The following is a 14,751-nucleotide window of genomic DNA, read 5'->3' on the forward strand; positions in this document are numbered from 1 at the left end:
TACATTTATAAGCTAAAACATGACACACTGTATTCAAGAGCATGCTGTGTCTAGATAATTGACATTTAAGGATAAACAATTGAAAGAAAATAGATTTAAAAATAAACTTTACATTACTTGAAGAACTATTTAAAAAAATAGGCACATCAAACCTCTGTGTGTGTGTGTGTGTCTCACTATCGTGCTGCACTTCAATATTTTATGGCATTGCAGGAACAGAGTGCAAGGGTGCATGCAGGGACACTTGGTTCCCCATGCCAATGTGTGTGCCCAAGCCCCAGAGGCATGAAGTGCAGCAACACAGGCATTTGATTGGTATTCATCATAACTTATTAATGCAGCTATTATCTTTGTGATAGACTGCATACAGGTGCTGGCAGGTCAGACAGAGGCTACACTACTTAATCCCCTTTGAATAATTACAACTTTTACAGTACACTATACAATACTGTAAATGAATAAGAATATTCCCATTAATCAGTGTGTGCTTCAAAATGCTTCCTATAAAAAGCACTTTTTCAACTACCGTCACCTCCTTTAAATACTTTATGACACCCAAAATGATCATCAGCAGCAGCATCCGATCTACACATCCTCATATGTGTTATTACACTAATTGTTGTGAGCAGTTCATTTTTTTAGGTGCAAACAGCTCTCAATGACCATACCATTTCCCACCACAGTAATTACAAGCCAGACACCTTCAGTGGTATGGTACAACTGTATTTGGTAAGTTGTGGGGGTTAAAGCGCTACTGGGAGACACTAAACACAATGACAGACTACCCTAAAGGTCAAAGTAAACAAACAAAAATAGGTTGTGTACAGTATGCTATTCGTGACATAGTGTCACCACCCAAGACATCGCCCTACTGTAATTACGAAATGGATGACAAAATGTTTTGGGTGTACTCGCAAGAAAACACACCCATCTTCATATAACACCCATTTGATATTGAAGGGATGGTAAAATGTTTTTGGCTGGACTCACACAAAAACACACACCATTTCCATAACAAAATGTTGATATGGAATTGAAAATCATAAAAAATCTTTTCAAACAATGTATTTACAACAAGATATTCTCATCCTAGACGTACAATTTCAGTTAGCCTACACTGAAGACTTAAATAACATGGAGTTTATGGTGTAATCAGCTCCAACAGATGCCAGATACTAGGATAGCCATGGCTTTGTTCTGCCCAGCAATCCAGGTAGATCAGCCATAGCAGTTCACACCCTCGAAGCCTCCTGTGACAGAATGTGATGGGCGCAACTACCCACTGGGCCTAGTCAGACTATTGAACAGGAAATGCATGGTTTTTCCATACGTGAATATAAAATATAAGATATCTAAGACATCCTCTCCAATAGATGTCACTGTGGTCGAAAATAAAAAGGGCTCCCTCCCCATTCTCCTCCCTCCGCGAAAGGGTGTGCGTTTTGAACGTTGTATTTATCTCGCTAACATCACATTACAAGGAGTACATTTGCGGAGGGATAACATTAGAAGTCACTGTTGGAGCTAGAAAAGGTGTGATGGAGCCACAGATCCTCATACTGACTGAGTTCAAGTAAGGTATTGTCGGGACAGGGTACGGCGCATACACGGATGCGAAAGCATGGAATGCAGTTCAAATATCTATAATCCCCCACAATTGCAACGTGACAGTTCTAAACGTTTCATTCAAGGTCAACATTGGACTTCGGTCAGCTGTAACCGCAGACATTATCGATGATATTTATCTTCGTGTGGAACAGGAATTGTATGAGCAGCATCTTTTTACCGGTCGGCGGTGAGCAATGACATCTTTCACCGAAGAGATTAACCTACGCTGTCAGTATCTGAAACAAGATTTCGGACCAAGTTTTCAATTCAAAGTTGTGGTATTTAGGAGTGGGTATGTAACTTGCTAACTAACACTGTAGCCGTGTCTTGAGCTCTCGGTGCCTGGAAGGATAGCTAGCTCAGGCACCTTCTACGTTTCCTGCTTTCACGAATGTTGTTAGCCCGCTTGCGACAGTACCTGGAACTGCTGCACCCATCTCAAATAGCTAACTAAAGTTGGCTAGCTAGCCAGCCAATTGTCGAACATGGATATTTTGTCGGTCCTTTGGAAAACCAGTTGCTAGTGAGGAAAGTGTGTTCATGACACGCTAACTCCACGATTTCCAGCTCACTTTCCCCCCCCAAATTCTTTAAGTTATAAAAACTAATTTCAACATGTCTGTTCGCGTAGCCTTACACTCACCCAGTGGCTCCAGAAGTTTTCTGGAGCGGGGACTCCTACTTCTGGTGATCTTGATCTTACTGGAGGGCACCGTACTGACGCTTGGAGCTGCCAGCTCACCGGACATCGGCGCTCAGGACAACACTGGAGGACACGACCACCGGGACGACCACAGAGGGATAGAAGGCAGTCGCGGCAATACTAACTACACGTACACAAAAAAGGCCTTTCCAGTCCTGTCTCTAGATTACCATCACATACAGGTGCCTTTCGAGATCTCGTTGTGGGTGTTGCTGGCCTCATTAATGAAATTAGGTGAGTTGCACTGTCAGGCTGGTTCATTTGGTTTGAGTTTTATTCTCATAGCCTATACAGAGAAAAAGTAAAGCACCCATGTTTCTCTTACCTGTTCATTGAGGTGAGCAGGCAATCTAGGTGTTTGAAGAATGCCATTGATTGCCATTTAATTTCAGCATTATCAAGAGGAATGATGTCTTTCCTGATACTCTGAGTATATATATACCTTTTGAACCCCAATCAAATGTTAACGTTTGAAAAATATGTGGTTTGTTCCCTAGCAGGGAATTATGCCATGTGAGATGGGAAAATACTACATATTGAAGTCAATAGGTGATTATGGAGTGGTAGTCCATAATGTGACATTCCCTTGTACTCTGTATAAAGATGTCACAGATAAACTGACTCAACAAGCTAGGATATACTCATTGTTAGTCTTAGGTGACTCTTGTATTGGTTGGACTTGTTTTCCTGTATTCTGCATAGTAAGTGATCTTCCTGGGAATGATGACCATACGCTTAGGTTAGGTTTTGAAGTGGGAAGGCGCAGTCAGTGCTCCTTGACACAATGTGATGCGTGACTAAGCACATTTTTGTTGCACTTTTAGGCATAGGCTAGACTGAAATCATTGCAAGTTCTCATCAAGGGGACATCTTTGCCCATTGTTCCTGTTGAAAGCTGTTTTGTTGACACAGGATGTTTGGCAATGGGAAACACACTCATGTGTAGCCTAACTTCTATCCTCTTCCCTTTTCCTTGTCACTGGTTGTGGTCCCCTTGCCGCTCCCTGTCTTTCTCCTTACTGCAATCATTTCATCTCGCACTGCTACTTCTCACCTCCTTTACTTGTTTATTGCTCTTCATGCAGTGGTCGTCCCATCTCCACTCCCTCATTCTCATCATGACACTCCTCCCCTTCTCTCTCCTCTCTCTCGCGCCCTCATCTCCCACTCACTCCCTCTCTCTGTTTCTCCTCTTCCTGTATGCGGTGTGCTCTCATGCCCCTGCAGTGTTCCCTGCTGTGTCCCCTGCTGCCATTTGCTAAGAGCCAGCAGCCTGCCATTTTCTCCGCAACATAATATTGAGTCTAGGTGAGTGCCAGCCTGTGGCCAGGCCAGAGAGGGACTGTCCCACTTACCCAGGGGGGGAAGCGCACTGTCCTGGGGGAAGATGGGGAGAGCGCCCAGCTGGGTGCAGTGGTTTGGAGGGAGGGAGAGAGGATGAGGCAAGGTGACAGTCTAGATGGAGAGGAACAGGGAGGAAATTGTAGAGGTGAGTGAAAGAAAGACAGGGAAATAGGTAGAAAGGAGAATGCAGGATAGCAGGGAAAGGAGGAGAGAGGCAGATGTGAAAGATTGAGTGAGCGTGAGCGAAACAAACAGGAACAGCAGTGGTGACCTTCAGCTTCTGATTATGCTGAAACCCCTGTGTTTAATCTGCTGTGGCAGCTGCAATGCTCAGCCCCAGGTTCCTGCCTGTGTCCTGCTCAGAGATCTCATTCTCTTTTTTTAAGCCTAAAGCTGCATCAATTGTCTATTTAAATGTTCTTTTGCTGCCCTGTCAGACTGGCTTTGCTTGCTCTGGTCTTTTTCTCCAAGACTAAACTTCCTTCATTTGATAAGGACCTACAATCAATGTCCCTTATTCCCCTAAGCAATAGTTCTTCCTATGTGTCAATATAGCTTTGGGATAAATGTGATTTATTGTTGCAGAGAGTGTGGTGATAGAGAGATCCTCAGATTATTAAATGTTCTAGCAAGTGTGCCAACACTGATATAGGTCTAAAGAGTACAGACCATATTTACTGATAACAATGTATTGGCCTAGCTACACTTAACATTGAAGTCCTCAATACAAACATTGTTCACATGAGTTGTGGCCCACATTCAGGACTAGCCTATGGTTTTACCTCAACAATCTGTACTGTAGATCTTTTGTTTCTCGTAAAGTCTGTCAAATCAAATTTAGTTTGTCACATGCGCCGAATACAACCGGCGTAGACCTTTTATAGTGAAATACTTACTTACAAGCCCTTAACCAACAATGCCATTTTAAGAAAAAATACACACAAAAAAAGAAGAAAATAAATTAAAGTAATAATTAAGAGCAGCAGTAAAATAACAATAGCGAGTCTATATACAGGGGGTACTGGTACAGAGTCAATGTGCGGGAGCACCGGTTAGCACCGGTTAATGTCTAACCATAAATTAAAGTAATAATTAAGAGCAGCAGTAAAATAACAATAGCGAGTCTATATACAGGGGGTACTGGTACAGAGTCAATGTGCGGGAGCACCGGTTAGCACCGGTTAATGTCTAACCATTAACAGAGGGATTGTGTGTTAACAAGCTATTTAACACACTGCTGTAAATGACCCTGTTTCACATTTGAATGTGTAATGCATCAAAGCACATGTAGTTTGGCGTTCAGGTCAACTAGTAGACGATTTATATGCTAGGTAGAACCCTGCGTCTCCGAAGGGTCATGGCGGTAGTACTATACAACACTAATAAAGATAGGATAGGCTGTAGGGTTGATATGATAAGGCCTAAATCTGAAGAGTTAGGCTGAAGACTAGAAGACTATACATTGGTAGGCCTACATGGCTTTGCAGCTCGGTTAGGTCTACTCCGACAGTATGTTTAGGCAACAGGTGACCAGATAGGTACAATAACTAACCTCTGATATATGCCTGGCGACTCAAGTTTGTCACACTTCCATTTGTAATGCAAACATGGCAGATCAAACTAAAATGGCATGCGGCAGTGTCCTGTTCTGTTCTCCTGAGAGCCCGAGTCCTACTCACCCACCTTCTGGGCCGTTGGTCTAATCTGTGGTCAATATTTGTCTGGGGTAAACCAACTGCCACCTGGAACAGAGGTGCTTTGAATGGAAATGGAAGAAAAATAGATGGAGAGCATCTGTGCTAAGTTCTTTTCCACTCGGCTCACTCTTACAACACTCACAATGCATAAGGTTGCGTAGTTGGCCCTTCAATGCACCTTTTGACTCAACATATCCATTCACGTCACACAATGACATGCTGATGCTACTGTGTAAATGCATTTGCATAGACAATTGTACTGCAATAAATAAAGCCAAGGACACTGTTGTTGATAGACAATTAATTTGGAAAAAGAATTGGCCCTAGTCAAATATTCAATTGATTGGTGGCAACCATGCTCACCTTGAATGACCCAATATACAAGCCAAAAATATCTATCCTTTCCCCATCTAATGCAAGTCATGGCACAGAGTTGTTTTGTATTGTCCTATTATACATTGTTCAGCTTCTACTGTGGCTCTGCATCGACTGTCAAACAGAGGAACAACCGCAGCAAGAGTAGCAGAGGGCTGTTTCGGGCTGTATTCATTATTGATACACAGGCCATACTAAGCTCACATTGAGGGCACGTACATAGTGAGCGTTTCCCAAAGCTATTATTGGATGTTGTAATTCCACAACAATGCTTAAAGTACACCGGGAGACCACTTTCAAGGTCTTTCAAAAAATGTGTCTAATCTATGCCTTTAGAAAGTATTCACACCCCTTGACTTATTCCACATTTTGTTGTGTTACAGCCTGAATTCAAATGGATTGGACACCCATTGGCACACAATAACACAAGTGAAAACATGTTTTTTGAAATCTGCAAAGTTATTGAAAATGGAATATATCTCCTTTTCATAAGTATTCACACCCCTGAGTCAATACGTGTTAGAATCCGCTTTGGCAGCAATTACAGCTTTGAGTCTTTCCAGGTAAGACTCTAAGAGCTTTGCACACCTGGATTGTACAATATTATTTTTTAAGTTCTTCAAACTCTTGTCTAGTTGGTTGTTTATCATTGCTAGACAGCCATTTTCATGTCGATGGATTTAAGCCGTTTCATATATATTTTTTTTTATTATTTTACCCCTTTTTCTCCCCAATTTCGTGGTATCAGTCTTGTCCCATCGCTGCAACTCTTGTACGGACTCGGGAGAGGTGAAGGTCGACACCGTGCCTCCTCCAAAACACAACCCAGCCAAGCTTCTTCTTGACACAATGCCCGCTTAGCCTGGAAGCCAGCCGCACCAATGTGTGGGAGGAAACACCGTACACCTGGTGACGGTGTCAGCGTGCACTGCACCCGGCCCGCCACAGGAGTCGCTAGTGAGCGATGGGTCAAGAACATCCCTGCCGGCCAAACCCTCCCCTAACCCGGATGACGCTGGGCCAATTGTGCACCGCCCCATGGGTCTCCCTGTCGTGGCCGGCTGCGAAAATATGAACAGTGATGTTGTCTTGGATTTTCCCCAAACATAATGCTTTGTATTCAGAACATAAAGTTAATTTCTTTACTACATTTCTTGCTGTTTTACTTTTATTTTTTAAATATATTTTTTTACCATCTACAAATTGATGCCCTTCTTTGCTAGGCATTGGAAAACCTCCCTGGTCTTTGTGGTTGAATTTGTTTGAAATTCAGTGCTCAACTGAGGGACCTTACAGACAACTGTACATGTGGGCTACGGAGATGACGTAGTCATTCAGGAATCATGTTAAAGACTATTGTTGCACACAGAGTAAGTCCATGCAACCTATTATGTGACTTGTTAAGCACATTTTTACTCCTGAACTTATTTAGGCTCGCCATAACAAAGGGGTTGAATACTTAACTGAAGACATTTAGGCTTTTCATTTTTAATTAGTTTGTACATTATTCCACTTTGACATCATGGGGTATTGTGTTTAGGCAAGTGACATAATCTTAATTGAATCCATTTAAAATTCTGACTATAACACAACAAATTGTGGGAAAAGGAATACTTTCTGAAGGCACGGTTGGCTACTCCATGTGATCACCAATTGTTTGAGAGCTGCTCGTTGTTTCTGCCCGACAGATGCTATTCTGCTCAAGCTAGGCTATTTGTGTGGCGTGTGTGTGATAAATAATCTACATAACAAACTAACAGCTTAGTTAAAGTAATAGTGAAGACATCAAGACTATGAAATGACACACGGAATCATGTCACCAAAAAATTGTGAAACAAAGTAGCCACCTTTTGCCTTGACAGCTTTGCAGACTCTTGGCATTCTCTCAACCAGCTTCATGAGGAATGCTTTCCCAACAGTCTTGAAGGAGTTCCCACGTATGCTGAACACTTGTTGCCTGCTTTTCCTTCACTCTGCGGTCCAACTCATCCCAAATCGTCTCAATTGGGTTGAGGGCAGGTGATTGTGGAGGCCAGGTCATCTGATGCATCACTCCATCACTCTCCTTCTTGGTCAAATAGCCATTACACAGCCTGGAGGAATGTTGGGTCATTGTCCTGTAAAAAAACAAATGATCGTCCCACTAAGTGCAAACCAGATGAGATGGTGTATCGCTGCAGAATGTTGTGGTAGCCATGCTGGTTAAGTGTGCCTTTTTTGAATTCTAAATAAATCACAGACAGTGTCACCAGCGAAGCACCATCACACCTACTCCCTGCTTCATGGTGGGAACAACACATGCGGAGATCATCCGTTCACCTGCTCTGCATCTCACAAAGACACGCCTGTTGGAACCAAAAAGGACAGATTTCCATCGGTCTAAGGTCCATTGCTCGTGTTTCTTGGCCCAAGCAAGTCTCTTCTTCTTATTATTGGTGTACTTTAGTAGTGGTTTCTTTGCAGCAATTCGACCATGAAGGCCTGATATGACACAGTCTCTGAACAGTTGATGATGTGTCTGTTACTTGAATTCAAGCATTGATTTGGGCTGCAATCTGAGTCTGGTAACTCTAAAGAACTTATCCTCTGCAGCAGAGGTAACTCTGGGTCTTCCATTCCTGTGATGGTCCTCATGAGAGCCAGTTTAATCATAGCGCTTAATGGTTTTTGCGATTTCACTTGAAGAAACGTTCAGTTATAAAAAAAAAAATCCAGAGTTTGACTGACCTTAATGTCTTAAAGTAATGATGGACTGTCGTTTCTCTTTGCTTATTTGAGCAGTTCTTGCCATAATATGGACTTAATCTTTTACCAAATAGGGCTATCTTCTGTATACCACCCCTACCATGTCACAACACATCTTATTGGCTCAAACGCACTAAGAAGGAAATTCCACAAATACATTTTTAACAAAGCACACCTGTAAATAGAAATGCATTACAGGTGACTACCTCATGAAGCTGGCTGAGAGTGCCAGGAGTGTGCAAATCTGTAATCAAGGCAAAGGGTGGCTACTTGAAAGAATCTCAACTTTTGGTTACTACTGTACATGATTTCATAGTTTTGATGTCTTCACTATTATTCTACAATGTAGAAAATAGTAAAAAAAAATAAATAAGAACTTAAATGACGAGGTGTGTCCAAACTTTTAATGTGTGTGTGTGTGTATGTACATACATAAATTCATAAATACAGTGCATTTGGAAATTATTCAGACCCCTTGACCTAGCACTATATCTATTTTTCACTGGCCTATTGACATAGATTGACTGGCATGGATGATTTCCAAAACGTCCCCGGGCCAGCGGGCAGCCCTGTAAGTCCAGCCCTATTTGTTTCTTTTCAAGAGTTTACACTTGGAGCCTGCATCTCTCGTTAAATTGTTTCTACCACAAATGGTTCACTGAAAGATCAAGGCGCTCTTTCAGAAGGTTTAAGAGGCCCTTATCTACACTAAACATACAACTGAGATGGATGATAAACCTGAAAGGCGGTCGGCACAACTGCTGGGCATACTGTAACAATACGGAGATGTTGTACGTCACAAAGCAGTATATTCTATTACTACTGGCACCGTGGCCTGCCTATGGAAACCATAATTAGATTAGGCCTAATTTTACAACATCAAACCCAGTCACCTTGTTACAATCACCTAGAGTTGTCAGGAACAAGGAGTGGTCTGAAAGTAGAGCTAATAGGATAAATGGCTCCTGTGGGCTCAAATACCAGGTTTGTCATTTTATCTGAGTTTGTTCTCGGTTGGTTTTCTGCGTAGACATGAGGAAATTTATGCCTTCCAAATGAGTAGGCTGTAATGAGAAACCTGGCCTACGTAATCCGTTTATCTAAGCACTGCTTCTGGTGCGAGTATTTAAAAGCTTAATTACCAGACACGACTCCAGTGTACGAAGTGTAAAAGATTGCACATTGGGCTCTGCAAGCCCAGCACTGAACCGTTTAGTTGGTCTTTAGCCCATAGCTGAGTAATGTGACAGTGGATTCAGAAGATGCAACCGTTGCCTTATTTGAAACAGTGGCCTTCAGACCTAATATTTAATGACTGTGTGGAAGTCTGGGAGAGATAACAAGTAGGCCTATATCATTAACTAAAACACTACTCCCCTATCCTGCCAAAGTGTTACAACTTCAAAGCTTTTCCCATTATTTGCTTATATGGTTCTTTAACTTTTTACATCCCATCGACATAGATAAAAAACTTGACTAGTCTATGTGTTACCAGGGTATTCATTGGTTGATTGTCCATATGAACAAATATCCTAATTTAATAGGTTTCATCATTGTTGTCTTGGGGATACAGACCTACAATTATTGCAGTGAATAGTGTTGGATAGCCTACGCTTTAGTTTTTGTCTCAGACTTGGGCTTGACATTATCTTTTCCATTCTTCTCATCCCTACGGCTCACTGTAATCTGTCACCGATAGCAGAGGGGACGAAAGTGATCCACCTTAATCTGATGGATTAGGCCATATAACCGCTCCTTACCATGAATACAATGGAACCCTTGTGGGGGACACGCTGATGGCTTCACATGTCAACATTTAAAATGTATCTTCACAGTTTAGCCATGCCTCAGTGACAATCTTCAGAGGGCAATAGGCTAATGCTCCGGTATCTTAAACATCGATGGAGATCTGTAAACATCAATTAGTTTGCCGTTGAGCTTTGATTAGAATTCTAAATGATTTGAATCTTCTCGGACAGATCTCATCAATTGGTTGCAGCATCGGGTGGATGTATGTGACAGTCGAAGTTGGAATGTGTCGACAGGGCAACAATTATTTTTCTCACTGATGTTTGACATTGCAGAGTATCGGAGTCCTGCCAAAAATCATTATGAAAACAAACCTCTGGTGCAGAAATATGTGGAATGAGTATAAGAAGTGTAAAGGAAACAAACTATTTCTGAACCAGTTCCTTCAGAATTGACTTCCAGTAAGATGTGTGTTGCATAAGATCCCACCAGTGTTGCACGGTATACAGAAATTGCTAGCCAGCCTGTCCTGAGGAACCACTGAGTCTAGCCTGCAACATGTTCACTCCCAACTCATGCTGCACAAGTTAAGACACTTGAATAATGCAACATGAAATGTTGAAAACGTTAATTACTGTTCGCATTTACAATGCAAGAAGATAACGGTAATGTTAGGCTTATTTTTCAAATTGGCATGTTTTGTTTCTAAATGTCTGTGTAAGAGTGAAGGTTTCATTGAGCTGTGTGAGAGTACTTTTGCACATATAACACACTCTGACTGAGGAAAGGTACTACTCCCAGTATAAGTGAACCCCAAATAAATGTAGTTCTCATCATATTTGCGCCACTTCGATGGTCCAACGTCCCTGTCTGTTGTTCGATGCTTTCCCGGGTAAGGGGGCAGTAGCTCTTCGGCTGCATCAGATTCACAACTGTTAGTGTTCATGCTAGCTGGGCTAACAACAAATGTAGAATCACTGATGCTAGCATTGGATGTGCTCGTGGAAGCAGAATAACTTGTGTCATCGACAGGTGCAGGTGTAGTACTGCTTTTAGTAGCAGTACTACCATGTGGTAGTAGCAGTAGTAGCATGGTATGTGTATCTATGGATGCGAGCCTTACTAAATGGACTGTTTGAAAATGTGAAACATTTTATTTTATTGTTTTAAAAAACATATCTTTAAAAAAAATGTACCCCTGACGGCAGAGAATACTTGCATTAATGCATACATGGCTGTCAAATTGATTGATATTTAACTCAAAAGATGCCCGACAATTGTACAGAGCAGTAGCTACATTTTATCTTTCTTGATTAAGAGTCATTCTGTGAATGGCTAATACGGCTTCTTTTTTTGCCGTGGTATAATTTTGGAATCGTGATGGCATTGAGTATCGAAGTCAAATTTCTGTATTGTGACAACACTAAAGACTGTCTCAATAGACTTCTGCCACAGAAGATCTTGATTTTACATCAGTCTAAAAGGCATGCACCTCATTGGCAAGAAAAATAATAATGAATTGTCCATCTGAAATTTCAGAGGTCGACCGATTATGATTTTTTTTTTTGACGACCCAAAAAAGCCGATACCGATTAATCGGCCATTTTTTAAATATTTTTTATATATAATTTGTAATAATGACAATTACAACAATACTGAATGAACAATGAACACTTATTTTAACTTAATATAAATAATAATAACAAATAAATAATGAAACGTGTTCAATTTGGTTTAAATAATGCAAAAACAAAGTGTTGGAGAAGAAAGGAAAAGTGCAATATGTGTCATGTAAAAAAGCTAAAGTTTAAGTTCCTTGCTCAGAACATGAGAACATATGAAAGTTGTGGTTCAATATTCCCAGTTAAGAAGTTTTAGGTTGTTATTTATTATAGGAATTATGATGCATCGACTATTTCTCTCTATACCATTTGTATTTCATATACCTTTTGATTATTGGATGTTCTTATAGGGACTTTAGTATTGCCAGCCTAATCTCTTGAGTTGATAGGCTTGAAGTCATAAACAGCGCTGTGCTTCAAGCATTGCTAAGAACTGCTGGCAAACGCAGTAAAGTGTTTGAATGAATGCTTACTAGCCTGCTGCTGCCTACCACCGCTCAGTCAGACTGCTATATCAAATCATACTTCATTTTAATATAATAAACACAGAAATACGAGCCTTTGGTCATTAATATGGCCTAATCCGGAAACTATCATTTCGAAACAAAATGTTTGTTCTTTATCGAACAGATGGCAAACTTAAGTCTACATATTGCTGTTACATTGCACAACCTTCAATGTTATGTCATAATTATGTAAAATTATGGCAAATTTAATTACGGTTTTCACACAGTTCGCAATGAGTTAGGCGGCCCAAACTGTTGCATATACCCTGACTCTGCTTGCATTGAATGCAAGAGAAGTGACACAATTTTCCTAGTTAATTTTGCCTGCTAACATGAATTTCTTTTAACTAAATATGCAGGTAAAAAAATATATACTTCTGTGTATTGATTTTAAGAAAGGCATTGATGTTTATGGTTAGGTACATTTGTGCAACGATTGTGCTTTTTTTCGCGAATGCGCTTTTGTTAAATCATCACACGTTTGGTGAATTTGAAGTAGGCTGTTGCCAGTTAAAGAAAAATTAACAGACACCACATTGATTATATGCAATGCAGGACAAGCTAGTTAACCTAGTAATATCATCAACCATGTGTAGTTAACTAGTGATTATGTGAAGATTGATAGTTTTTTTTATAAGATAAGTTTAATGCTAGCTAGCAACTTACCTTGGCTCCTTGCAGCCACAAGGTCCTTCTGATGCTGCACTCTCGTAACAGGTGGTCAGCCTGCCACGCAGTCACCTCATGGATTGCAATGTAATCGGCCATAATCAATGTCCTAAAAGGCAGAATACCGATTGTTAATGAAAACTTGAAATCGGCCCTAATTAATCGGCCATGCCGATTTAATCTGTCGACCTCTAATCAAGAATGTCTGGCTTCGAAATACCACCATTGCCAATTACTCCAGGATGAGATCTTTGTTTAATGACAAGGTTGTTTAAAAAATAAAATAATAATAATACCCACTTTCACAAAGAGCACTCGTGTGCACTCGTGTGTTTATTTCAGCCTGTGCATCGGGGTAGCATTGTGGATTTGGTCACTGACCCTGACAGGATGATGTTTTGGCACGATGGCTTGGAAATGTCTTATTTTAATAAAGTAGTCAGATGTTATTCTTGGTACTTTGATCAAATATGGACTGAATTAATATCGCCGCGGGTTTTTATTTCAGTTCAGAAATATGGACAGAGACGGCCTACATCATCACGGTTCAAAACAGGGTGAGTAAAGAGAGAAACATGAAGGGAGGTGGAGTGTGAGTAGCAGCTACATAGAGAAATCTGTGTGAGTAAAATAACACAGATCCAGATCCGTAGCTTTGAGAAAGAAGTTTCCAGAGGAGCGGGGTCAAAAAATCTGTCATTGCAGCCCTGACCTATTTAAATTAAATAAAATATATCCAACATGGTGTCAGTTTGAGGCACAGTAATGATAGAGACCAAATGTGATAAACACCAGAAAGGAAATAAGGTTTAGAAGGGACATTCCATTGACGCCACCATGGCTTATCAGTACCATGCTGCTCACTGAAGTGCACTTATCCATAACATCCATACATATGGCGAGCCTGTGTCATAGGTGTCGGCGGTGGGATACCAGCAATCGGTCACTGGAAGCTGTCTTTGATCCCAATGTTCCCCCATGTACCACCTTATCTCCAGATGTGATATGTACTTGCCACTGAAGAGGGTGAATACTACTGGAGGCCATGACTGGAGTGAGCTGCTAGAGCAGAGGAGTGGTCAAACACGTTTTTCCACATGGACTGCATTCGCTCTTCAAGGTCCAGAGAGCCACACTGAAAATGTTTTTTTCCGCTCAATTTGTAAATTGTCCTCTATCGTTTTTGGAATGTCCGATCCTCCCTTATTGTCTAGCTTTCATTTCGGTAATCAAAAATGTTAAATACATTTTTTTTTCTCATACCACGTGGGCTGTGTGTTGCCCCCCCCCCCACGCTAGAGAACGTGTGAGCTGCCATCCATCTGGCTAGGAGCTTCAGGCACATCAAAAGTGCCTCCAGTGTTTAGGCCTAGCCATTTTATGAAAGACGCTCAACAATATGGAATACAGTATACCTTTGTTTTTCAGCTCTGCTTGCTACCTGCCCTCTCTTGTGTTTGTATTGTCTTAAGCCCTTGGGTGTGACCTAGCTAGGAGGACTAACACAGACCATTGGAGGTGAAAGAGCTCCTTGTCCAGGAGCGATGAGCCATTCCCTTCCTCGTCAGCCAGTCTTCACACAAACCCTTGTCCCCCACAGTCACACATGAGGGATAATGGGTCATTTAGCATTCCAGTCCTGAATTGACAGTTTGATATCTGGCGGTTTAGCGGTTGCAGTCGTAACCACTTTAGTCCATCCAACTATGACCGGTCTGCCCTTTTCCTGCAGG

At 41.3% G+C, this 14,751-nt stretch overlaps 1 protein-coding gene across 2 annotated transcripts in view; it reads left to right on the forward strand.

Annotated features, from left to right (window-relative positions):
- The first annotated feature begins 1,399 nt into the window (after window positions 1–1,399).
- The window catches only part of LOC129838099 (Na(+)/H(+) exchanger beta-like), a 48,481-nt gene continuing 35,129 nt past the window's right edge, over window positions 1,400–14,751 (forward strand). For both annotated transcript variants that reach the window (XM_055904819.1, XM_055904820.1), the window contains exon 1: window positions 1,400–2,545. In XM_055904819.1, the coding sequence (XP_055760794.1) occupies window positions 2,224–2,545 (322 nt within the window). In that variant the 5' untranslated portion in view covers window positions 1,400–2,223. The remainder of the gene's footprint in view (window positions 2,546–14,751) is intronic.

This window comes from Salvelinus fontinalis, chromosome 38 (genome assembly GCF_029448725.1).
Source record: "Salvelinus fontinalis isolate EN_2023a chromosome 38, ASM2944872v1, whole genome shotgun sequence".
Classification (NCBI taxonomy): domain Eukaryota; kingdom Metazoa; phylum Chordata; class Actinopteri; order Salmoniformes; family Salmonidae; genus Salvelinus; species Salvelinus fontinalis.